Raw genomic sequence first — 26,937 nt, 5'->3', positions numbered from 1 at the left:
GTTCCAATTACGTCTGTTTTTTTTTCTGTCGTTTTTTTTTTTGTAAGTTCATTCCGCAACGACATCACCCAAAGCAGTGGATTTAACATTTTTCAGATTTTACCAGTGCTTCCATAACCTTAAATCCACACATTGCCCAGTTTGTCCTACGTATTATCCGACACAATGGTGTGGGATCTTGTAAGCCACCCCGTCACTACGGGTAAGAAACCTACACTAATGTGTCATCTGACAATGCCCGTAATCAGCCCCCTTGACCTCATCCCAGTTTACCTCGAGCAGGAGCGGAGACAGCTTCTTTCCGCACCGCACTTATCGCGTGAAGCTAATGCAAAGCGCACGGTGGGCACCTACGTATGTCGCCAGATGGCCAAAGATTAACGGTTCCCCGGCCATCATTGGAGCTTCGACACATACAGAGCTGTCCCACGGTTGAAGATTGCTGTACTACCGTCAATGAGTGTTCGACAGACTTTGTCTGGGAGTGTCCTGCAACGGATGACTTAGGAAGAATATACCAACTTAGGAGGCATATCGACTATATAGGAAGGGTGTATCAACTTGGGAAGGTGAACTCACCCAACCGCAGCACTCGCTCAACTATCGAGGATACGGACCACAACATAACGCCTGTGGTATCATGCTGCCCTACTAAGCTCAAGACCGCGGGTCCGTTCCCGGCAGAGGACGGTAGTACTGTTAGGAAAGTAATCGCTCCTTCCAGCTCCGTGAGTCCGAGATTTCCGGCGTACGTTAAAGAAACTCGTGTGATCAAAATGATCCGTAGTCCCGTCACGCGCAGCATGTCGCGTTTGTACCGCCCATTGTGGGAGGTAGACCGCCACCTTATAAACGCCGTACCACGCCACGCACCTTATGTGTCCAATACTCCAGAGCACCTGCCTGCTATTCGTCAACAGCACTGCGAAGTCATGCAGCCGGTTTCTGCAGTTTTTCGAGCACTCAAAGTTAGCAAACTCAGCTGTGCATAGCACCAGGTATGTCGCGTAGTTCATAGCATCTTCTCTCTGTCTCTTCTTTTTTTAATTATTATTAACAGTAATAATTAGATGAGCTCGAGGTAGGCTTTATTTCGTCTCCAACCTGATCTATCTTAAGACTCAGCATGCGGACATTGAATACAGACAGCCCGAGATGCTGCGTAGGCAAACGGTCCTGTGACATTTACTGCTCGCTTCAGTGAACGCCTTGCTTCGAAATTATTATTTTCAGATTGCACACATGACAAAACACGCATAAAAGGCGTTAGATATAGTATTTTTCGTGCGCACATTTCCGTCGTAGCATGAGACGGGAGATTCTTTGAAGACGTTTGTCACGCGAGCCACGCTTCGCACGTGTAGTACCGTAGATAATTGTTGTCGTGCGTCTGGATCAGACCAGGAATTCTGAGCGAGTGGAACGTCCTCTATGGTTCCTTATTTTGAACCATGTCAGCCGAGCAACATGTAAGCTGCACGAGTCACGGTTTGATAAACCTCGACTCATTTCATAGATCCTGACTTCATATAGTGTGGCACCACAATCCGTTTTGAATCTTCACGCGTGACGGTTGACCTTTTGCCATAACAAAGTGTTAGTGACTGCAAATACTGTTTGGTTCAGTAATGATGGCTGTGTACAGTTAACTGTTGTTAACGTTCAATATACGCCATTCCATTCAGAAAAGTACACCTGTAACTGCAGTAGTCGGTACACGGGAAGGCATATTCATGTTCATACTATCATTCCAGAATTATGTAACTGAAAAGCCGCTACCCGATAAGCCTCAGCGGCTTCCTCGGAAAGCGAACAGTTCACCCAGAGTCATTACATATGTTGGACCTAGAAGTCAGAAAGAATCATCTACATCCAAATTGTATTATGCTGCACAGGGATGCGACAACGTATGCGTTGCGGCTACATTGAAAAGACCCAGGGTGATTTTGTATCTGATCATCCCCCCTATGGTGATCTGCATCACCTGCTCCCACTTCTGGGCTGTCATGAACAGGGATGTACACTATTTCTTGCCCTACATTAGGTATGTGCCTTCGTAAGCGTGTAATATACCCGCTTCGATTTATGCATTATTCCCTTCAGTGACGCAGGAGGTGACCCACCACAAAGTGCTGTCTTCGGTGTTGGGCTGATCATAGCGTCCATTGGATGTGAGTCACACTCGCAAGAGAGGTCAGAGTGGTCAATGAACTATCTGCTGAATCATCAGATAGCCATTGATACCTTGCTCGAATAGCCACTTAACCTGATGAGAGGTGTACGAATGTATTAAGTCTCAATAATTCAGCGGGCTTATACGGGCATGAAGGCGTAGTACGGTTTTAACCAGGAAATTTGCCAGTGAAGGTCCTTGAGGGTCCTAGGAAGGGGGGTTAGTGAGGACATTGCCGTCGGAGGTCGTCTTGCACAGTCACATGAGATCATCGCATAACTCTTGTGCTTATAGAATCGATATATTAAAATGTGTTCCAAACCTGCAGTGCCACAGATCTTGCACAGGAACTACCTGCGGTGTTATTTCTATTAAAGAATGTCAGTTGATAAAAAGGCACCAGTAGTGCCATGCTGTGAGTGCCTTTTCATCAAATGCAACACATAAACACATAATCCATTAAACACATAATCAATCAATCAATCATCAAATGCAATTCGTTAATCGAAGTATGCAACTGAGAGGCTTAACAAGGTTGAACTCTGGGCTAGTTGGTTATTCATTATTAAAGTATCGTCCTCTGTCCCTCTTTTAGGCCGGCCCTACTGGGCATCTACTGGGCCCAGGTACGGGTGTACGGGGTTTTTATCGCTTTTAATAATGAGAGGCTTACGTTTTGTGTTTATCTTCCCATGCTTCATTGCCTGATCTATTACTATACGATGCTATTTCCAAAACCATACTTTCTTGTGGTTTTTGAGGCATGGGGCTCTTCTGCATGCGGTACATCATGGTCTTGGACCTGAATACAGAGAAAAGGAGATCCATAGCGTTCCTCAACTACCTCGTCTTCCTCTGCGGCATTGCCATCTTCTTCGGTATCGTTATGGTGGCGGTGAATCCTACAGGTCATCTACGCAGAGATGGAACATGGGTAAGGTGGCCAGTGCATATACGAAAGGCAATGCGCGTGTACATTGCAAGTGTGCAAGTGTGTACATTGCAGATACATAATCGAGACTTTAGGATGTGGGTCAAACAGGGAGAATTTTGTGGGCTCGTCAGTTTTAAGCGGCTTACTTTGCATTGTTTGGAATACGTGCTCTGTTTCCATCTAAAATACAGGGTGGGTGCTGTAAAATGTCAGTCACACTTTCGCGCGTGACGCTATACCTGCTTGACAGATAGACTTCCGCTACCACACAGTGAATAATTTGTGCCAGAGAAACGTACGAAAAAATCGTGGTTACCATGCACAGCGCAGCAAAATAGATATGACCACGCAAACTTTCGTGTATTTCCTATGCGCTATACCGATGTAAACACGGCGGTCTGCCATTGGCTGTGTGCAGCTTCCGCCTAGGGGCGCTAGCGACGTGGAAGCCGAAGCAAACTCATGTCGGCTAGCGCCCCTAGGCGGTTGATGTACACATCCATCGGCAGACTGTCGTGTTTACATCATTATAGCGCATAGGAAATGCGCGAAGACGAAAGTTTGCGTGGTCGTATTTAATTTGTTACACAGTGCTTGGTAACCACAATTTTTTCGTAGGTTTCTCTTGCATAAATTCTTTACTCTAAGGCAGCGGAAGTCTCTGCGTCAAGTAGGTATCGTGTCACGGGCGAAAATGTGACTGACCTCTTAGAGCACCCACCCTGTTGTCAGATGTCAGGACAAGCGCGTATGGTGGTCAGAGGCGGCTGAGGCGAAAGTCGTTAATGAAAATATACATTTTTTTTTACACAGATTTTTTATAGAAAAAAAAAAAAAACAAGAGCAGCTCTGATGCCATATTGGCAGGCGGGTTATGCGGCCTGACGGACATCCTGTTGGACAGTGTATGCAACTACTAGACGACTAATTAGCTAAAATTCCTTAACTTATTAATTACATGTTTTGTGGGAAATGCAAAATAGCAGAATTGCATCCATCGTCATTATTAAACACCCTGAGAAGCGAACGTACCGTGTTGGACGCATTCCTTTCTCAGAGTGACACGCTATAGCATCGAATGGGACCATACGGACTTACAGACATGTGCCTAGGTAACCCAGTCAACCGTTCGTAAGTCCGTACGGTACCATTCGCTGCTATAGCGTGTCACTCTGAGGAAGGAATGCGTCGGAGCGTGTTTCGTAAACTTTTGTCCAGCACTGTACCTTGAGATATAAATTGCCAAATTTGCTATGCAAATGAGCCGAAACTAGAACTACGCACTTGTCGAGCGCAGAAAGGACGCGACCTTCGCGTTATCTGGTCCACGCACGGGGGCGACGGAAGATCATGAGCAGCCACAAGAGACGCTTTGGTATTCCTTGTCAACGCGACTGGTAAACAGCGCTGGCGGTTCTGTCGTTCCGAATAGATAAGATAGCGTGCTCTTATCATGGATGATGACGAATGCACCTCGAGCGCTGTGTACTAGTCGGGTAGAGGAGGAGAAGGAACACAAGGCGTATCTTGTGGTCATACGGCTGTTACTTATCTTCCGTCACCCTCGTGTGCCAACCAGGCGGATGAACACGAAACTGACAGCCGGATAGCTGGTCCAAAGAGCGCATTGGTGCACTGCTCCGCGCAAGAAATATGTAAACCGAAACCGATTAATTACTAAAAAAAAATCTACGTGCTACGTTAAAACGTGCTACGTGCTACGCTAAAAAGCTACGTGTCGACGCGTTCTTTTTTTTTTTCCTGGAATATTTTTCGCTGAAAGCCCTGAACCTCAAATAGTGGTTCCGAAAGCGTGCGAAGTAAAATTTAAAAGTAAGGACGTTTATTTAATTAGTTCGCGTATGCAAATGAGCCGCTCACTACTCAGTGCATGGCCGATGTCCCAAGGATCTTTACCAAAATTTTTCGATAGCGCCACCTGTTTACGAATTATTCAGGCGAGTATACAGGGTGGATCACCTAACGTGAAAAAATAAAAAAATATCGTATTAAAAAATCTACTTGTCTGAATACTATGGGGTCAACGCTATTTATCTCGGTTGAGATTTTGCCATGACTTCTTATAATTTTTATCAAATTGAATTCTCCCAATGGAACTCTGAAACTTGCAAAGTCAACCGGACGTTTTTTTGACGGAAACAGAAAGCGCATGCGGATTGGATTTACCCCTCTATTGCAAAGTACATTCGCTACTACAATGGTAGTAGCCTGAAAAAAAATTGAAAACCATCGTTTCGGTGCGCGTAAATTGATGTTCGCGCTCAGATCTCCGAAAGAAGGGAAGCGAGGAGGCCATGTACGTGCCCTTTCACTTTCCCTTTTCCAAGCTTTACTGATAACGGCAGCATGATTGCAACTCAGTTATCTGAAAGAAGAGGGAGAAGGAAACAGGAAGGGGCGGGTGACCGTTTCTTCTTCCGACGCATCCTGCATTAATCTGATGGAGAACTGAGATCGGTCGGCAATGTGCGCGCCCCGAAACGACGTTTTCGTAATTTTTTTTACATCTATTACCAAAGCAGTAGGGAATGTATTTTACAATGCAATGGGGTAAATCCGACGTGCGCTTTCTGTTTCTGTAAAAAAGAACGTGAGGTTGACTCTGCAAATTTCGGAGATCAATTGGGAAAATTCAATTACTTCTCTCAAAATTAAACTTGATAAAAGTGCTCAGAAGTCTTGGCAAAAGCTCCCCCGAGATAAATAGCGTTGAGCCCATAGTGCTCAGACAAGTAGATTTTTTTAATACGATTTTTTTTTTCACGTTAGGTGCCTCTATATGTGTGACGATGAGTTGTAGGGAATAACCATATGATTATACATATCATCACATTGATCTGTTAACGTAAAATTACTCGCATAGGACACGTGACCTTGCACGTGCAATTGTCTACAATGCAACTACTGTCCCTTGTCTTGCGTGATTTTCTGCAACAACGTTTTCTAGTAAACATAGCCATATGCACCCCCCCATTTTCTGATGCAACGTCCATAGGGCGCTTTTGAGTTGACGCATTGTTCTTCTATGTACTGTATAGCCTCCCATAGATCTTGTCCGAAACCATGTGGGATAAGTTGAATGAGAAACGTCATGAGTCGGATGAAATGTGTCAAGTGCCTTAGCTCTCATTGTACTTTGTTCTTCTCAGCTGCAGCCGATCTTCGTGTCTCACGTGACTGGTGCCTCTATGTCATTCTTCGGTGGTATTGGCTATCTGAGTGGAAACTCCGCCCTCACCTTTCTTCTGCTTCCGAAACTCAACAACGTGAGAATCGCCTACCTGCGTCTGGGTCTTACCGTGATTGATATAGTCGCCTGCTCAATCAGTATCCTTCTATACGCTTCGTGCAAAGCGTCCGCCGCGCCAGGGAAAATCCTGGCGGCAGCCATAGGAACTAGTTGTGTGAGTCTGCTCGGTTCTCGAGGGCTATTCGTACGCTTTCAATCGTCACCTTGCTTCGGTGACGCCGCGCCTTAATTGATAGCTGCTAAAAGCAATGCCGTACCCCACAAACTGTTGCGTCGTTGGGTGCACAAAAAGGTATGATAATGCCAGGTATAGGAAAAAAAATGGTCCCTAGCTGGTTGTGTGGGCAGAAAAATGTTCCCCCAGACTCTTGGGCGCCTAAAAATACAGGGGCGTGGATGCGGATAACTGATGGAACACATCACAGCCGACCGAGTGTTACCATTCGCTCTCCCCATTTATTGAAAAAGGAGACATAAGTCTTTCTTTTTCATGTGTTAATAGATAATTAAATCTGCACGCCATTCAATGACTAATGAGCGACATCATTCGCTGCACTAGATCGCTAGCGATATCGTTCGCTGGATGCTAGTATTTTTCCACTGGTGGTCAGACACGAGTTTTGAGTTTATAAAACTTGTTTGAGCTTGAATGTAAAAAAAAAGGAGACACAACTTTACAGTTGTCCCCTGCATCTTTTTCGTGTTGATTTTTATGGACAATAAAAGCTGTCGCCCTCTCATTCCTTGTTTTATTGGCTTTAGAACTCCGCTTCTGCTGAAAATACGGTTCATCGACATAGAAAGTATGACAAAACAACTGTAAAACAAAGCATCCAGGTCGAATTGGGAACTACACCCAACGACGATCGCTCGTGTAGTGGTAAAGCATGTTTTAGGAATAACGTTGACACATTTTTGTAGAATGGTAGGGTATGCTTATAGCTCTTGCCACCTCCATCTCGGAAGCGGGTACGGTGTAACTTATCCCGCAACCGTGAGATAGCCGAGTAGATCTTCGCCTACTGCTACCTAGAAACCATATTCACCTCAAACTGACTTGTGGCAACGTCGTCGACACCACTCAAAAAAAGAAAAAGAAAACGTGTGAGAGGTACTTCACTCAAGCAACTCACTTCAAGGTTTCTCAAGGTCCTCCATGACTTAAAACGCTCTAAAATTGCCATTTAAAAATTACATAATTATTTTCAATTAATTGGGGACAATACGAATGGACCATATACGAATGGACAATACGAATGACATCCTTACTTGCAAAAGACAAAACGCACAATTTGTTTTTTAAAGAATGATTCTGGTTGCTTGAAACACCCTGAATTTCCGTTCTACAAGCTAATCGTTCACGCACTCTTCGTTGTGAGTGGGATTGTGAATAGGGCAGGGTACAAGTTGCTTAAACACATCAATTTTGCGAGATATCCCCTTTGTGGAGATTTCATTGTGCGTTTCACAACCTGTAGCCAAAATTGTTCACGAATCGGCCAAGGTAGCGGTTCTCATGGTCCTAGCTGTCTTGGGACGTAACGCTAAGAACCGATATTACAGATGGACATCTAATGGCGCTTCCTGCGTACGGCGGATTCTATGATAACTAAAAGAGCATGCATCCTCCCAATCATGGCAGTCAGCGTTGCCTTGCCTATTATAACTTCTGTAGTCGTTATTTGAAGGCACGTAAAGGTACGAGGGTGGTTTCATAAGTTTCGAGCCCGACCAACTTTTAATAGTCATAGAGACGAAACAAGTGTATCACTTTTCGGCATAGTCACCCTTAACTTCAATGCCGTTTTGACACCTTTCATCCAGCATTCTTATTTATACCCTTGAAAAAATAGCCCGAAGTTTTGTCCGCAAAATGCTGGAAAACTGCCTCTTGCACCTCACTATCGTTTTGAAATCTCCGTCCTCTGAGATCCCTGTTCAAGTTTGAGAACAGGAAGTAGTCACTCGGTGTCAAGTCTGGACTGTAGGGTGGGTGGTGGATTTCTTCGAACCCGCACTCCTTCAGTGCAGCCTTGGCAACAGAAGCCGTGTGGACAGGGGCATTGTCCTGGAGCAACCGGACACCTCAACTCAACCTGCCGCGCCTATTTTCCTTGATGGCGTCTCGCAGTCGGTGCAGGAGTGAAGCATAATAAGTCGCATTCACTGTGGTGTTCCTCTCTTTGAAGTCGATGAGGAGGATCCCGTGACAATCCCAAAATATTGTTGCCATGATGATCTTTGTGGATTGTGTGACCTTGGCTTTTCTTGGGGGTGCTTCTCTTGGTTTGCGCCATTCCATCGACTCCTTTTTCGAAAAGGGATCATAGTAGAGCACCATAGTCTCATCCCCTGTGACAATTGCGTTCAATATTTCTTCTTCGTTCTCTTGACAGAGCTCCAAAAATTCTTTGGCACAGACGACGCGCTGTTGCTTTTGAACTGACGAGAGAAGTCGTGGCACCCATCTCCCACTGACCTTTTTCATGTGAAGGCCCTCGCCGATTATGCGAAAAACGGTTGTTTTGGAAAGCCCCAGCCTTTCTGAGATTTCCTTCACCTTCACACGCCTGTCGCTCAGCACTTCCTCCTCAACAAGAGACACATTTTCTCGTGTCACCACTTCCACTGAACGACCATCGCGTGGATCATCTTCAATGGACACTCACCCCAGTCGAAACTGCTTAGCCCAGTCTTTTACCGTTGTGTACGACGGAGGGGCTTCCCTGTACAAGTTGTCCAGTCGCGCTTTAATTTCTTTAGGCGAAAGTCCTTCTTTTGTCAAGAATTTTATCACAGCGCGGTACTCGATTTTTTCCATTTTAACTGAAGAGTGCACCCTGGCTGTTTGAAATGCCGCTCTCCAACCGACAAAGGCATGGAGAGGGTTGAGGGTGGTGCTCCGGCCCTCCAACAGATGGCGCCACGCGTCCTTAATCCCACGCGTCCGTACTTTGAAGGGAAAAGCAACTCCTCAAACACAACTCGAAGACTTACAACAGCACGTTATCCCCAGGTCTACATGGCCGGTGAAGTACGTGCAAGGCTTTGTTTAGAAATACTTCCTCCAGCTTCCGTTTCCATCTTCACGAGCGGCGCGGCAGTGTGGATTTTGCATCTGTTCGTTAGTTGTAGCACTGAGGTCATGGTAAGGACTGGGAGATGCTGGGCTCGTACCACCGTTTGTGCTGTCTGCGGTTTTCCCTTGGCTTTTGGGCAGACCTTTCCAGACAAATATCGACACAGTTCCCCCTGAAGTAGGCCCGGGACGCATACTAGCCCTTCTGTCTCCCGCTCTCTGCTGTCGTCTACCATCCGTCTGTACTCTGCTCATGGCAACAGCTGCTTCGCGGTGCTAGCACGAGACTAAGCAAAGAAAATCACATTACAAAAGAAGGTCGTACCAAATACTGTCGCAGTTCATTCCTTGCAACGATTCGCTTTACATTATCTTAACAATTCGACGTGGAGACTTCATCAACAAACAGTGCACGCGCATAGATCAGATGACACGAGATTCTTTTATTCATTTGTTTTATTATTGCGCGCATTCATTCACGGTCCTTGCCTAACCTGTTCCCGAGGTCGGTAGTGTAAGACCTCAAACATAAAAAATAACAACCGAACATCGGTGTGCAAAACGCGCAAAAAAGTTATTTTAAAACTCGATATTTATCTTTGTCCTTGTGACCTTCCACCGTCTTATCTGCAGCCCATGCAGAGGAAGCTACTGTTGAAGGAAAAACAACACAGTGTTCTTTCTATTTTCTTTTCTAACCTCTGAGCACCCATTCTACGTGACTGTAACGGTTATACCACGAGGGGCGTAGCGACACCAGCAAGCGTTTGCTTATTTTAAGTGCTAATAAAGGGCACTAAAGTGAAAAATATTTCTCTTCGCGGAGTGAAAGATGACGTTACCTTAAGACCAAGATAAAAGGAACGGGGTTCGTCAGTTGCGTCGTTCGCGATTTATGAGCGAAAGAAACTGCAATTTGCGCTTTCCCTCTCCCTCTCCTTCTCAAGAAGGCCAGCGATGCGGAGCGGCCTCACATTGGTCGCCTCAAAACGATTTGCCCAATTATCGCCTGATATCGTTTGAGAGACCGCTGCATTGTCGACCTTCTTGAGAAGGAGAGGAGGAGGTTTTTTTTTATCTCGATCACGAAAGACGCAACGGACGAATCCCGTTTCTTTTGTCTTGGCGTCAAGCTAACGAGGAGAAATTGCACTTTGAAACTCTCCACTCCTTCAAGGAGCGCGAGGAAAGTTGACGTCACTTCGTGACGTTTGCAGTCCCGAAGAAGGCCTATCAAGTGGCTCGTGACGTAACCCAGCACTGCCGAAGCGCCATAGCACTAGGAGACGAAATTTCGGTGGCCAAGTCTGCTCGCCACGTGCGTGATGTCAGCCGACGTCACGCGAAGAGATCGGGCCGTACCGACGGCCGCTTTCTCGGGCGTCTTCGTAAATTTGATTGCGCAATGACAATACATTGTACAGTGAAAATATTGTGCGCGTTGGTTCCTGATAGAGTGCTTGATGAATGAAATAGGGTTACGAGCCACGTTTAAATGTCGCTTTCTTGCTCCTGTAATCGCACGTTCTTTAACATATCGCTCGCCAGCTGGAGTCAAATTTCCGAAGAATATGCTTACCATGAAACCTCACCCTCATAAACCTAGGACGGTAAGTACGAAGCTCCTGCAGTTTGTCAAAACTATTCGTTGCACCGCCAAGTCCTGCAATTAAGGAGCGTGCTGCTTCCCGCCGTTCTAGTTTTGCAACGGCGGTAGGATACACAACATGCGCCCACAGTTGCCCTGTTTATGTCGGAACATGAAGGTGTTGAGTCGCCCTACCAACACCACCTATAGAGCAAACAAAGCCTGGACGCATAAAAAGGGGTGATGTAATCAAGAGTCCAACAATTATGACTTTGCTTCGTCGGCCGGGGCCGAGCCACCATGAGCTGCATGGACAGATTCGTAGCCATTGAAAGCCCGTGTTTGAGATTGTAGTACTGAAGCAGTATCGCGACATTCTATGTCCACGTGGCGAAGGAGTGAGATGATGCAATATGCAGGTTTTCTGTATCTTGCTCGAGAACTGAGAAAGGAGGAGCTATACGCAGACCTAACGTGCCAAGAATATCTTTCCGGAATCGGACACCTCAGGGAAAGTATTCGAAGCAGCGCATCTCACCAATCTTGCGCGAAAATGCACAGTCTACTTTCCAAATGCAACATAGCAGTGCCAACGAATCTGCTTCGCTCGTAAAAGTACCTAAAAACGGAACCCGGACGTCAGCTTTTGCGTCTTACTCTCGCGTGACATACTGTGATTACTGTTTTTCTTAACGTGTTTGACATGTAAACTCTCGTCGGCTACAGTACCCTGAAGGCACGCTGTACTCCATCTTGGGAGAGTGGGTGATGCTGATCACGGTTCTCATCTACCTCTACACGATGCGAGACGAGATGGACAGGAGTACCTTGGTCGTGGGCCTGAATAACACGCGGTACGCCATCGGCGACAGGAGCGACGCGCAATTGGCAGCGGACGCATCCCGAGTGCCTGCGACGGACACTGCGTGACGTTGACTGATGTCACAATTGTTGCGCCGTCATTGCAGTCCATGTGGCACACTGCCAGTAATAATACTCGGGAATATTTCTCTATCTTGATTAATTTATATACATTAGTGTTTGTGCACGAAACGTGTTCACGAAAGCGCAATTAAATGTAAGCCATTTCTGGAACGAATGATTATTTGATTGTTGCTGATAGTTGAGTACATGTTTTGAGCAGTGTAATGACATTTGCGTGAACAAAGAAAATGTTAACAGATTCAAGACATGACTGGTTTGCTTGACGCTGGTGTATTGCCAGATGCTAAATGGGCATCGTATAACTCGAAAGAAAACTGTAAAGCAAGAAGGTGATCATCACGCGCCTCTAGCTTCAGAACAAGAATATCGTGCTAGGGTTACATCCCATTTCGCCTATTCCCATTTTGCCTAACCCGGATTAGCGGATTAAAGAGGCGGGAGGGGTAACAGGCGTTAGGCGAAATGGGACTGCCGTGCAATCTCAGTAGGCAAAACGGGACTGTCGGCAAGTGGGCTTTACTTACACGCTCCGACCCGATGATGACGTGTGCAAGAAATGAATGTGCTCGTCGGACAACTACCTTACGTCGTCCGAAACAAAGACCCTTTACATTTGCAAATATAAGGTGTAAATATAATGTACAAATATAACAAACATTTTACAAACATTTTACATAGGGACTCCTGATGGACAGCATGACGAATGAAACAAGGCTTCGAGCCATGTTCAGTGTCACCTGAGCGATGTTAAATATGGAAACTGGTGTCACTATAGTCGTGTTTAATTTAACGCTTTTTTTTTTTTTTTTTTTCGTGTTAGCGCCGCGAAGCTATGAGCGACGGCGAGGTGGCTAAGCGCGAGATGTGGCTATGTGGAGATGAGAGGTGGCTATGAGCGACGTACAGATGAGAACAGATGGAGAGAGGACAGCAGGAAGGAGTGGGGGGATAGGGGTTAACATGCGTCTTGGGCAGACTTCAGGGGGAACTGTGCCGGTATTCGCCTCGAAAGTCTTCGGAAAACCCAGGGAAAACCTCACACGGCACAACCGGTGGTAGGATTCGAACCCACCGCCTCCAAGTTAGCACGACACCACCGAGCGAGACGCCTTAACCCACGTTCAACCTAACTACCGTATTTTCCGGTGTATAACGCGCGCGTTATTCGGTAAAAAGGTGCTCTGAAGAGGGCCTGCGCATTATCTAACGGTGGGAGTTATACACGGAAATATTTTCCGACAGGAATTCCTTTTCTGGTCGGTGTCGTACAAATTCTAGTCTCCTCCAGGGTGTGCTGTGAATTTCTCCCAAATCACTTAGGGTCAGTTGAAAAAGCCGGCGTAGGGCGTTGGAATTAATAAAAAGTTGTGATGCTACTTAAGAATGTCATTGAGCAGTCAATAATTCAGAATGGCGAACGGGACATGATGTCGTACCTCGATGCCGTGGGACATCTAATGCATATTGAGTAGAGCTGCAAATTTGGAAGAATTTTGAAGTGCAGAAAACAAAGCTGCCCCTTTAATTTAAAAAAATGTAAACAAAAACTATGTTTTCACTCTTGCACAGTCTATATTTGTGAACCAACAGATGAGGGAAGAAACCCTAGTGTAATATGAATTATAAATACAGACCTCATGCTTCAGTGAAACCAACAAGGTTGCATGTAAAGTTATATGAAGATCCGAAATTGACTTTTGGCAGCATGCCAGAGGACCGCCTTCTTTCTTACGTAACACGGATTAGTAGGCGAAGTGGGACCGTCTGCAGCATACATTAGGCCAAATGGGACCCCCTGCAGTTCGAGGTCGGTGAACCTGCTAAGGGATGGCGAGATAATCTGCTAAGAAGCATTAGGCAAAATAGGAATAGGCGAAATGGGAAGACACGCGTGCTAGAATCATGTTCAACCCAAGGACGGCATCTTGGGGGCTGAAGGAGATATAATATATGTTATAATATATATTTATAATATCGTTATCTCGTTATCGTTACTATCGTTATATATTATTTATAATATCTCGTTATAATATATTCTTATTACATTTAACTATGAAAAACTTCCGTTTTATAAAAACGTTTTATGAAACCGAAGTATGACCCGAGAAAAAAAAAAAAAAACTCTATGGAACGTTTCGCGCGCTGTGTTCTCTTCTGATTTTTCAATATGTAGACAAAAAGATACGCATGCAATGCCTCTCACAGGTTGAACACGACTATAGTTAATTCTTTCCGATCATTCGTACATTAAACATCGTTGTTCATGACTCTGCTCGTCTGAGCCTTCCTCAACACGAACAGTGATTGATATACAATCATGCGCCCATTGGTTTTTCCTGCCCTGTTTCCTGCCACATTTTCGTGCTCCTATAACATTGCTCCGTACCCTAACGTGCGTTTGATCTTCACATTTCTGAAAGGGAAATACATAACACATTTTCTAATGAAGAAAATTTTAGAAAATTTGTAGAAAAAATTTAGGAAAAGAAAAAAATTGTCTTTTTTACATAGAAAATATATTTACATGTTACGCAGAAAAAAAAAGTGAAGTTCAAGTGGAGAATGCGCGCTTTGCAACTGTGGCCTTATTGAAGACTACAGGATGGGACAAAGTGCGGTGCGACGATTAAGGGATACACTGAGGTGATAAGTAGAGGTTTTTAGGGATAGTTAGAGATTTTTTCAGCGAGTATGCGATCAAAACCAACAAAAAATCGTGCTAACCACACACTGCGTAACAAGAAGTATAGTCACGCAAACTCTGCTCTCCGTGCATTTCGAATGGGGCATGTCGTTCTCCGCACAGTTGTGTCGAACTGCCGCTAGAGATACCACCGGTGCGGAAACCGAAATGAGGCCCCGCATGGCTGTTAATTTATGTTATTTCAGTTTCTGCATCGTTAGCGCCCCTAGCGGTACCTGCTCACAGCTCTCCGGAGACAGCCATGTTTGCATCGGTATGTCCCATTCGAACTGCACAGAGAACGGAGTTTGCGTGGCTATATACTTTTTTGCTACGCAGAGTGTGGTTAGCACGATTCTTTTGTTGATCTGGGTCGCATAACTGCGTCGTCGTGCGCCACCGGAAGTTCGTGCGGTAAGCAGTCAACGCGTTACATGCGTAAATGTGGGGCTACCTTACCTGCACGCGCCCTGTATTTTCCGAGGTACTACGAGGTAAGGCGAAGATTGGTGAAAGAGGGGAGTTATGCTGTTATCTCATGGTGTTATAAGCCAGTTCAAGCTTGTATTACTGTAATTTGGTTTTGCGTTCATTTTTGCTGCATTTTGGGGAGGTCTGAAAAAGTAAAATCGCCGAAAACGAGAAACCACCACATGTACGGGCTCCTGCAATCTTGTGAATCCGTCTATGCGAGTAAGTTTAGGTGTCAGCTGCTTTCAGATGCCACAGTGTGCCATAAACGCTTGTGGGGCCGTTCGTGCTTGCCTTCGTGAGCTCCTGGGAAACGTGACCAAAGCACATCCAATGTATTGCTCCATAGACAAAAGCGTGCTGCGTAAATGCAATGCATTCTGGGCAGGGCATGGTTGCACGTCACAGCAAACGGCACCGCACACGTGACCTTAAAGATGGCCGCGCCCGTGATCGGCGGTCAAACCCCTTGTAAACAGCGCGTTAGCTCATTCCGTGCGCCGTTTTGGACGTTTTTCGATCCCGGTAATTATTTTTATCCGATAATCTCGCAGTAAAGCGCGCAGTTTTGTACCTGAGGGCTCGTACTATTGACCACTTCCAAAGATGTGATGACGACCCCGCGTTAAGACGCACTCAGCCGATGCGATGTACTTAAGGAGAAATGAGCTATACCATGTCGCGGAAGAAGCACCGTATAGTTTATGCTGGCAAAAAACGTTCATCTGTTGAACAAGAGATAAACTGATGTTCTGAGGCTGGAAAAACATAGAAGGGACAGATACAAACAAAGCCTCAAATTGCCTAAGAAATCAACGATGAAAGATTAAAGTCACTGAAAAGGTTAGCCAGCTGTAGGGATCGAATCCAGAAGATGTGGGTTCGATCCCTACAGCTGGCTAACCTTTTCAGTGACTTTCATCTTTCAACGTTCATCTGTTTACCTTATGCCAACGAGAATATGTCGGCAAGCGCTCAAACGACATGGAAACAAAGTCACATGACCTCAAAATGACGTTACCTATGACGTGTGACCATGACAAGATGGCGGTTTTGCGAGAAGCACCCGCTTGAGGGTAGTTACAACAATGGCGGGTTTGTGTCACCCCTGTGGATCAAAGCCTGTATGGAACCCGGGAGTGCTCTCGCGGTGGTTGTCTGCCGTACGCCATGTTCAAGGTGAGTGGGAGGTGATGTTCTATGTAGTCACCGAGCTATATAGGACCGTACTAGCCTCCGAAGCAATTCTTCCCGGGTTCTGGATTGTTCGCATGGGCGGGTAAGCACAGCAATCCCCCTTCGGGTAGTTGTTTTTCCAGTATGCAGGCAAGAGTTGGAGTACGTGTAAAGGGTCCTACCTTCATATAGGTACGTTCCCTACTTGATGGCAATACACAGAGACTACAGAGTAACGTTTGTAACGCGATGTGGTCAAGCACTGCGACTGGTACCATCCTCTAGATAGCAATACAAGAGTGTTCGATTACGTGCCAAGGGGGGTCTACCTCCACAGGTAGGCTCCCTACTTGATGACAATACACACACTTGCCTAGTCTGCTGTGTCAGGTCTCCCTTCAAATACCAGCACGCGGTGGAGGATGACGAAAGTCTGTCTGCTCTTCTTTTCAGGGCGAGAACACCTTTGTTAACGTGGTCTGCCTTGGACCGTGTCTTAGAATACGCCCGAACGATCGCGGAGCAGTACTGCTAGCAGTAGTGCTCATCGAAAGATTTTTTCTAAAATCTCGCTTGCTTGCTTGCTTGAGGACTACCTCCGTACGTATAGTTCTCCAACTTGACGACAGATTTTGTGCAAACAGGCCCAGCTGATCTGATCCGATTCGGTGTGTAAGATCGAGTTTCCGTCGGATGTTTCCGTCGAGTTCTCGTCCGATAAGTTCCAATTAGAAGGAAACTGTCGTCTCCCTTCTAATCCGCATTCTAATGCTCGTCAGGGAGGAAGACAAAGCAGTGAGTGCCTGCTGTTCGGTTTTAGGGCGATGGCAGTACTATTTTTGAAATGCGATGTGGGCAAGCATTGCGTCTTTTCCCACCCTACAGTTGGCGATACTAAAGGGGACTGCCTCCACAGGTAGTTCTCCTGTTTCGTGACAATAGACACAGTCCGATATGGGGCAGCTAAACTTCCAAATTTGAATTTGCCGGTGTAAGTTAGCTTTCGGTGGCCGAAATGGCGGAAGCATAGCTACCTTCCAGGCAATGAGAGTGGGGCCCGGGGCTAGATTTTGAACTTAGCGCTATCCCGTAACGCTTGCTAAACGCTCGTGCTCCCCGGTCGACGGCCAATGCGCGTGACGGAATGACCGAGCAAATTTTGAAAAATAGCTATAGCAATCGCTATGTGCAGATCAAGATTGAGCCCCCGATCTTCAACTTGTCGTTACCCCATAACGCGCGTTAAGTGCATCGCATCGGCCCGTGATTTGCGCGAGCCTATCAAAGCGGCTTTGGAGGGTGCGAACTTTAAATATAACGATTACGATCGCTATGTGAGAGATGAAGATGTCTGCGTGCACACATCATCCGTGAGCATTCACTGTACAGTCTTGTGGAGTGCTCTCGCCGCTGGTTTACCTCGGCTCGGCTTTTTGATCATGATCAAGGTGAGTGGCATAAGCACACTCAAGTGAACAAATAAGCTGTTGCATTCCGGGCTCGCGACCCCTTCGTGGTGACCTTCGGCACACCTTTTGAAGCGGTGTGGGACAGAGAGTCACCAGAGAGCCACCTTCCTGCTCGTTCCTGCTCGGATGGCCAAGCTACCACCCAGAGGGTCCTGACCCGACGTCCGCAACAACTGGATGGCAGCGGTGGAATGCTACCAATGTGATGAGAACATCGGGTGCAGCAACCAGGAAATCAAGACGGTTTCTGGCTTCACTGTGGTGAGTCCAACTTGTACTTCACTGTGTTCACCAGATATCTGAGGTTAGGGTCGTTAGACATAGAGATGTAGTGATTTGCTTCGAGCGCTGTTAAATCTTTTGCGGGGTGCAACGAGATTAACTGATTGCGCTATGGATCTGTCGAGGTTGAGGACGCCAGAGCTCGCACTTTTGTGTCAGGAGTTGGGGTTGACTGCGAAAAATTTGAAGCGGGATATGATCGGGGATATCGAGGCTTTGATGCTTAGCGATGAGGATCTCGCAGAATGCTGGGAGGACGCAGTTGAGAAAAAGAGGATTCATGAAGAAGCTGTCGCACGTGCCGTAAGGGATCTGGAACGTGAGGTGAAAATCAAGAGGCTTGAGTTTGAACGCACCGTAAAAGAGGCAGAGATACTTCAGGCCAGGCAAGCAAACTCTGGTGGCAGCGATAGTTGTTCCGCCGGTGTAGAATCTGATAGCGTTTCGTTAAAGATGTCCAAATTAATTCAACCATTTAAAGTGGGGGAAGACATAGGATTGTATTTGGTCAACCTTGAGCGATGTTGCGAGAAGAAAGGCTTCTTGGAGGATACATGGCCGCAAAGACTGTTGACATTGCTTCCCTGTGAGGCTGCTGAGGTTGTCGCTAGACTGAACCAGGAAGAGGCCGAGGGCTATACTGTTGTAAAAGCGAACCTGCTTGGGAAGTGCCGGTTGACGACGGAGGCTTTTCGTCAACGCTTCCGTAGTGCGGCTACAAAGTCCGGACAGAGTTACGCGATTTTGCTTATGCCTTGCGGGTAGATTTAGTCGAACGGCTCAAAAGCGCCGAGTCATACGGGGATCGCGACAGCGTAGTTGAGTGCGTTTGTCTGGAGCAGTTTCTGAGGCGGTTACCCGAAGAAATGAGATTGTGGGTTCAGGATAAAGAGGATGTACGCACAGTGAAGAAAGCCGCAGAGTATGATGCCGATAGGTATGCAGCGAGAAGGTGCGAAAGCGAGCGAGAGGGATCGCTACAGAGATCCGAGCCGTGGAAGAGGCGGCTAAACGGAAAGTAAGGCAAGAACAGCCGAGGAGGCGCGAATGCGAATGGCTTTGAGACGTCCGTCGTAAAGCAGCGCGACAGTAACGATGGAGGCGGAAGAACTTTCGAAAGTAGCGCAGGCGCCGAAAGACAGAAAAGGGCGTTCGAAGCTCGCAAGGATGTAACGTGTTTTAACTGTAAGAGAAGCTGTCACTTCTCGCGAAACTGTCCGAATCCCAGGTTCACGTTCGCGTGCGTGAGAAATGAGATTGAAAATTTGGAGTTGCTTAGACTATACATGCGAGAAATGGTCGTAAATGAGAAAAACTGTAACGTACTCTGAGACACCGGAGCCACGATGGATGTCATTCATCCGTCCCTCGTTAAGAGCAGTGACTATTCCAGCGAGTGCGCCTGGATTAGGCAAGTAGCTCAGGACAACTGCGTGTGCCTTCCCGTGCTAGGGTTCGTATCGAGGGCCCATTTGGCATGTTGGAAACCGGGGCGGCGGTATCTAAGAACCTTCCGGAGCATTTTCCATATCTCTTCTCCAACCAGCCCGAAAAACAGCTGCGAGAGAGAGGCGATAGGTTCGGCGAAGTATTAGCTCTGACGCGTTCGAAAACACGAGAGCTCGCGGGCCAGCTTCAGTATGATGCACCGGATTCGACTGGAGAGCCGAGAAGGGCAGTAGAAAACGCACCCGGAGGTACAGGTAAAGCAGTTGAAAAGAGTAAGGTAGAAATTTCCGACGCAGACATCGCCAAGAACCCATCGCCAAAGGCCATCGCCAGAGTATCGCCTGTGGCGATGAACCTCCCCACTCTCCATCTCAAAATAAAGTTGTTGTTGACAGCGACGAGAGAGTGAAAACACTGAATATTAAAGAACCGCATTTCCTCGCGCCGCCCTCCCGAAACTACGAGACGTTGCTCGGAGTAAGCAGGGCGCAGTTCGAGTCAGAGCAGAAGACGGATACAAGTTTGTTGAACCTAGGAAATGAAACCTTAACTGAAGGCGTTTCGCGTCGCAACGTTCGTTTCTTCAAAAGAGAAGGGCTGTTGTAACGGTCGTATCGCGACAAAAAGGGCAGGAATTGGGATCAGCTCGTAGTGCCATCAAAATATCGGTCCGACATTTTACATCTGGGTTACGGAAATTCTTGGGCGGGCCATCTCGGTATCGGTAAGACGAGGGCCAGGCTATTGCAGGAGTTCTACTGGCCGATGTGTTTCAAGGACGCGGAAAACTTCGTACGCTCGTGCGATGCTTGTCAAAGGGCCGGAAAGCCAAACGAAAATACAAAGGCGCCGCTCGTTTGCGTACTCATCATAAGTGAACCATTCTGGCGCCTCGTTGTAGATATCGTCGGTCCCCTTCCCAAAACAGAGTCCGGTTATAAGTATATATTGACCATGCTTTGTCCAGCCACTAAATTCTCAGAAGCCGTTGCCCTGAAAGAAGCTAACTCCGTGGAGGTTGTGGACGCGTTGGTTTCCCAGCAGAGGTACAGAGTGACCAGGACAGCGTTTTTACGAGCGCTCTCACTACAACCTTCCTCGAAAAGTGCGGCATCAGAGTTATCCATAGTTCAGTGTATCATCCGCAATCAAATCCTAGCTATCCTGGTATCTTACTCTGTCAAGATAGTCTGCGACGTGCATTCCCTGATCCTCGTAATATACAATGAGCTCCTGCCCTCGGGCCACACTGTGTGGTTTCAGTGGGTTCTGAGCCATGTCGGCTTCCCCGGCAATACTCGCGCTGACGCCGCGGCGAAACGTGCCCATGCGTTAGAGCCGGTTGGTAGACTACACATCTCGACATCCGCATGCCGACTGCAGCGACGCCGCTTCCTTACTGTCAACACAAAGCTGTTTGCCAAGAACACTGCCAGGACCAACCCATTCTTGAGGTCCATTGACCCAACGATGGAGTACACTATCTGCCGTCGTGTCTCAAGGAGGGAAGAATCTGTCATACATCTGCTCCGCCTCAACGTCGCCCGCACTCCGTCACTGCTGTTCAAAATGGACCAGCAAGTCACACCCTTATGTTCTACCTGCAACGTTGAGGCAGATATTCGTCACCTTCTTCTCGACTAGCCGCCGTCCCAAGTCCTTCCGCGACAAGCTCAAGTCTCTCCTGACCATCCTCGGATACTCCATCTCTCTCGCAACACTATAGTATACTGCCAGTAAGCAGGCCGGAGCGTGCCGCTTACTGCCTCTCAGAGGTTGGACAGGGAACCACTTGGGCCCATTGAACTGGCACACGGAGTAGTAGTGTAACCGCGGCGCTTCTCCACTACCTGCGTGATACCGGTCTTCTGAGCAGCCTGTGACATCGTTTGTGGGACGGCAGAAGACCTCTGGCCCCACATCGCCTTGCTCTTAACTACCCCAGGAGTACGCACTAAGCAATTATTTAATAAGGAATAGCAAGCCGTCCTGTCTGGCTGACTTTTCCTTTGAAAATAAATAGATCCCCCCCCCCCCCCCCCCTACCGCCCCGCAATCAAATAGCGTGGAGAAATGGCATTCCGTCTTAAAAAGAGTGTTACGCGCGCTCTGTTATGAGCGAGAATTGGATTGGGAAGCATGTTTACCGGCGACAATGTTCGCGCTGCGGTCTGTCCCTCACGAATCCACAGGGTTTAGCCCGGCGGAGCTGGTGTTCGGTAGGAACCTCCGATTTCCTCTGCGAATGGTCCGCGAATTGTGGGAGTCGAATAATGACGACCCAACCGTAGTAGAATATGTGCTCACACTTTTGGAGCGTCTGAGCAGCACACAGGAACTTGTCCGTGCGAACATGTTGTGAGCGCAGGCTAAAGCAAAGGCTTATCATGACCGAAATGCTTGGAGTAAGAAATACGAAGTAGGCGATATAGTCCTCTACCTGAAGGTAGCTAGGCACAACCGCCTAGACGTGCAGTGGGAAGGCCCGGGAGTGGTTGATCAAGTGCTCTCGGACACTAACTACGCGATTCGGATGCCTGGTCGCAGAAAGGAAGTAAAGATCTACCACGTCAATCAGCTTAAGCCTTATGTCGAACGCACCGGCCAAGTGAGCATGACATTGAACTGTCCCGAAGAAGCGGCGATTGAGTTGCCGAGTGGGGAGATGCCAACCCTCGTTCGGCGCACGAAATCTTTGAAATCATAACAACGACAGCTGAGCTCACAGCCGAACAACGCCACGATCTGCTGAACCTGATAAGAAATTTTCAGGACTGTTTTGCAGAACGGCCCGGGAAAACTACTCTAATGACTCACGACATCGAGCTAACCGCAGACACCCCGGTTCGTTCGAAACCGTACCGCATGTCCCCGCGACAGCGCGAGATTTTGGAAGCGGAAATACTAAAGGGATGGGGGTGATAAATCCAGGACTGAGTGATTACGCTTTGCCAATGTTTCTGGTTGAAGTGCCTGGAAAACAACCTCGCCCGTGCATAGACTACCGCAAACTTAATGGCATAACCAAAGATCAACTATATCCAATATCCAATATAGAGGAACGGGTTGAAAGCGTAAGCCACGCCAAGTACATATCCACGTTCGATCTAATTCGGGGATACTGGCAGGTGCCGCTTACAGACAGAGCAAAGGAACTGGCCGCGTTTATCACGCCAATGGGTACTTTTCTCCTACAGGTGTTAAGCTTCGGTCTGAGGAATGCGCCTTACTGTTTCTCCCAGTTAATGGATCAGGTACTACAGGGAGCAGAAAATTTCGCTGTTCCTTACCTCGACGTTGCAGTGTTTTCCGACGACTGGAACGCTCATTTAGAACACCTGAGAGAAATACTGCGCCGTTTTCGGGAAGCCGGCTTTCGTCAAAGCCGAAAAGTGTAATTGGGGAAAATCAACAGTGACGTATCTGGGTCACGAGGCTGGACAGGGAACGAGACATCCCGTAGAAGCTAAGGTGGCAGCCATAAAGGAGTTCCCGCGGCCGACCATTAAAAAGGGAATTCGCAGTTTTCTAGGTCTCGTTGGCTATTACCAACACTATGTTCGGAACTATTCGGACATAGCCAGCCCCCTCACTGACGCGCTTCGCAAAAATGAACCAAATGTAGTAGTCTGGGATGGAAAGAAGTCACGGGCCTTCGAAGCGTTAAAAGCAGCACTTGTCAGCGAGCCGGTACTAAAGTCGCCGTACTACTCTAGGCCATTTGTGATTCAATGCAACGCTAGCAATCAAGGTATTGGTGCTGTGCTGTCACAGGAAGACAAGGAGGGAAAAGAACACCCAGTTCTACTTATCAGTCGTAAACTGTCAGCCAAAGAAGAGACATACGGAGCCTCTGAAAAAGAGTGTGTTTGCCTGGTTTGGGCCATTCAAAAACTGAAATGCTACATATATGGTACAAAATTCACTGTGGAAACCGACCACTCACCGTTGCAATGGCTAAATCGTATGTCAGGGAAAAACGACAGGCTTCTTCGCTGGAGTCTAACACTTAAGCAATATTCGTTCGAAGTACGTTACAAGAAAGGGCGTTCTCACGGCAATGCCGATGGGCAGAGTCGCGCTTACTAAATTGATTAAAATTCTGTCTTACTTTGCTTGACGAGTGTCCCACATGGACACAATGGCGTGAGTGACGTTCTTTTCGCCTTGTGGAGAAGGCAATTTCGTAATCTTGTTGCATCTCTCTGGTTATGTAGACTATTTGCAAAAAAAGACAGAAAGAAAGAAAGCGTCTGGTGTATACGTGGGGTCTTGTTGAACTGCCATTGTGTGCCTTTGTGTGCCAAGTGGTCATTGACTGTAGTTGCCGTGCATTGAAGTGATTGTCACCAGCTGCGAACTTGGTCGCCTCGGTCAACACCAGAATCGACGGAAGCAACCTTCCGGGTTCTACTGTAAATGGGCGACGACCCATGGTTTTCCTCATACTCTTCGAGAGATGCAGCTTCGGCCACCTCACTCTCCGAGGATCTCCCAGCGGCGGGCTAATTAGACCGTCGCTAATTAGAGAGAACCCCACGATTGTAAGACGGGTATATAAGCTCGTCCCTTTCTGTATCTTTTTGTCTCCTCACCATGCTGTAATAAACACCGTCACCTCGTTCGCCTCTTTCCTGCTTGTTCCTGCTCGGAGGGCCAAGCTACCACTCAGAGGGTCCTGACCGGACGTCCGCAACAAAGCACACTAGGACTGTACTGCCCTCCGTAGCTACTCTTCCGGAATTTCAGGTTTGTTCGCATGGTACGGCACGTTCAAAAAACATTCTCCCTTTGGGAGTCATCTGGTGTGTAAGATTACAGTTTCCGTCGGTCCAAAGGGGCTACCACCATAGGTAGTTTTCCTACTTGGTGACAATACACACGCGTGCCTGCTTGCTTGTCACTTGCGTCTCCAAACACCGGATGTGCGTATATTCTCACCCTCCACTCTTCAATGGAAACACAGAATGTGTACAATGAAACGATACGGTCGCAGAGCTGAACACACTATGATTACAGTGATGCGTCTAAGCCCGTGTCATAAGTTACAATCTGGGTATTAAGTACTGGGTACACTTGAGTAAGTTACGAGTAGGGTTCCGCTTTTTTCGGCTTTTACTTTTGGGCGGATTCGGAATATGTCTTTCGGTGTTTATTGATTTTCACGAAATCGGCGTTTTTCGATATTTTTCCCCGCGTGTACATGGCTTACCTGACAATTATCGGCGAATAGACATCACAATGTAATTTCCGCGCGACGCTCATTCAACATGGCGTTGTTGGCTGCGGTGGCGTCTTACGGCTAACGAAAAAACTCTTCTTCGAAAAAAGTCACTTGAGGACAACTCGATCGTTCTGTCCTTCAAACTACTTCATCCATTTCGACTCGTATTCCCAAATAACTTATTTAACCCGTCACATGTAATGAGGCAGGCACCAGAGTTCTAGCGGGGGAAACACCCCACGTCGTCATCATCATCACCATCATGTATTTGTTGTTGGGATGACGCTACGTGGATCCAGACTTCATAAACGAGGTTATGCACATTGAACGCGCCACAATGTATACCGACTACTGAGGAATAGCAAATAGCAGCGGTCTGTTGAATGACACGGTGTGGCGGAAACCGGGCTTTCTATGAATGAGGAGGGATGTTGTAAGCCCCCATATGGCCTCGCACGGCCCATTGGCTTCTGGCACATGCAAGGAAGGGGCTTTTGGAGCATACATGGCTCACAGAGAAAAGTCAATGAATACATCGGCGAGCTTCCTGCGGACGACACGGTTTAGTGACACGTGGTCGTGCTTCTCCGGATTTCCCAAGAGCGGGGAAGCCGCGTCGAATAATGAATGAAATTTTCTCATTCACGCGGAGAAAGGAATGCGATCACGCCAGTGTGTGTGTGTTCCACGGAGACGGTTCTGCGTTCGGAAATTATACGGTGCGGATCGAGACAAGTGAAAGCTTTGCGTTTCTTCCGCCGTTTCAGGAAGCTCAGTTGAATGCTATTGTTTGTCGCAAGGTGTGCCACATATGCATGCGGTGAATGTGCAGGTATATGGGGGTATATGTAGGGTGCGGCAGTGAGAAAGTATGGGGTGAGAAAGGGAAGAGGAAGATACAGCGGACGGTTCAAAACCTGCGAGGGACAACACCGGCACTTTGGAAATAAGAATACCTTCATCACCTTTTAAATGTTTTCGGTAGAGTTTTAAGTGACCACACCCAATGCGAGCTTGCGTCATTAACTAGTGTAGATTTAATATTTTAACGCTCAGTTGGATATATATTCAAAGTGACAAGAACGCACTTCCAACGTACCCCTTTCTATGCTTAACTGGGACAAAATTGGCTTCGGTATCCTACTGGCTTTTCGGTTCAGTTGGTATAGCTAAAACCGTTAGTTCTATGGATCAGCAACAAAACACAAGTCGAACCGTGCGTCTGTGAACTAGGAGCCCAATTTCAGCAACACAGTGAGAAAGATTACAAATAAACGAATGAGAAGGTTAGTGAGGCAATATGTCTTGATGAACAAAAGAGTAAGTACATAGCACCAATCAATTTTTGCACAGATATGATTCAAACCATTCATTACCCTAGCATTGTTTGTTTGGCATAAGAAATGATTAATTACTGAAAATATTTGGCATATGATTACCTAACATATCGCCACAGCTTGCACTCTCATTATCTATATTTCAGTTGCAGGTTATTACATAGCATGAGTAATTCATGCACTTTCTCATCTGCTGAAGTAGTTGCATCGGACCTGTTCACTTCAGTAAGTGCTCATTTTATTACGTGTGTTTTATAACAGATACGAGGGGTGTTCAAGTCAAACCGGGACTTTTCATTTTTCGCAAAAGTAAAATGAACTTACAGGCGAGAAATTAGTTTTATTTTTCAACGTAATCTCCAGCTGCACTAATGCACTTGTCCCAGCGTTTCACGAGGGCTTGGATGCCAGCAGCGTAGAAACCCTTAACGGCGCGTAGCAGCCATGATCGGACCGCATTCTTGACCTCGTCGTGGCAGCTCAAGTGGCGGCCCCCAAGGAACGACTTCAGTGGCCTGAAGAGATGGAAATCGCTTGGGGCGAGGTCTGGACTGTAAGGGGGATGTGGCAGCAACTCCCAGCAAGTTCCTGTAAGGTGCGTGTCGTGAGATGCGCGGTATGCGGGCGTGCATTGTGCTGTAGGAGGAGGACTCCTTTGGTGATGAGGTCCTGCCGCTTTTGATTCAGCGCCTTATGCACTTCCCTGAGAACCTGGCAGTAATATGCACTATTGATGGGGGTACCACTGGGCAGAAAATCAACATGAACAACGCCAGCCTTGTCCCAGAAAACATTGGCCATGACCTTACCCGCAGACGGGGTGCTTCGGAACTTCTTGGGAGCTGGCGAGCCCGGA

At 47.2% G+C, this 26,937-nt stretch overlaps 1 protein-coding gene across 5 annotated transcripts in view; it reads left to right on the top strand.

Moving 5' to 3' along the window:
* The window catches only part of LOC135393754 (DNA damage-regulated autophagy modulator protein 2-like), a 28,782-nt gene extending 2,496 nt beyond the window's left edge, over positions 1-26,286 (top strand). For 3 of the 5 annotated variants that reach the window (XM_064623993.1, XM_064623991.1, XM_064623990.1), the window contains exons 2-7: positions 1,896-2,044; positions 2,104-2,171; positions 2,935-3,107; positions 6,278-6,455; positions 11,006-11,067; positions 11,772-12,138. In XM_064623993.1, coding sequence (XP_064480063.1) covers positions 1,968-2,044; positions 2,104-2,171; positions 2,935-3,107; positions 6,278-6,455; positions 11,006-11,067; positions 11,772-11,975 — 762 coding nt within the window. In that variant the 5' untranslated portion in view covers positions 1,896-1,967 and the 3' untranslated portion in view covers positions 11,976-12,138. Of the gene's footprint in view, positions 1-1,091; positions 1,470-1,895; positions 2,045-2,103; positions 2,172-2,934; positions 3,108-6,277; positions 6,456-11,005; positions 11,068-11,771; positions 12,139-26,233 lie in introns of those variants that run through there. The other 2 variants (XM_064623992.1, XM_064623994.1) reach the window with 2 other exon arrangements.
* Positions 26,287-26,937: the final 651 nt, after the last annotated feature.

Source organism: Ornithodoros turicata, chromosome 5 (genome assembly GCF_037126465.1).
Source record: "Ornithodoros turicata isolate Travis chromosome 5, ASM3712646v1, whole genome shotgun sequence".
NCBI classification, from domain to species: domain Eukaryota; kingdom Metazoa; phylum Arthropoda; class Arachnida; order Ixodida; family Argasidae; genus Ornithodoros; species Ornithodoros turicata.
The sequence above is the reverse complement of the archived record's forward strand: the minus strand, read 5'-3'. Positions and strand labels throughout refer to the sequence as shown.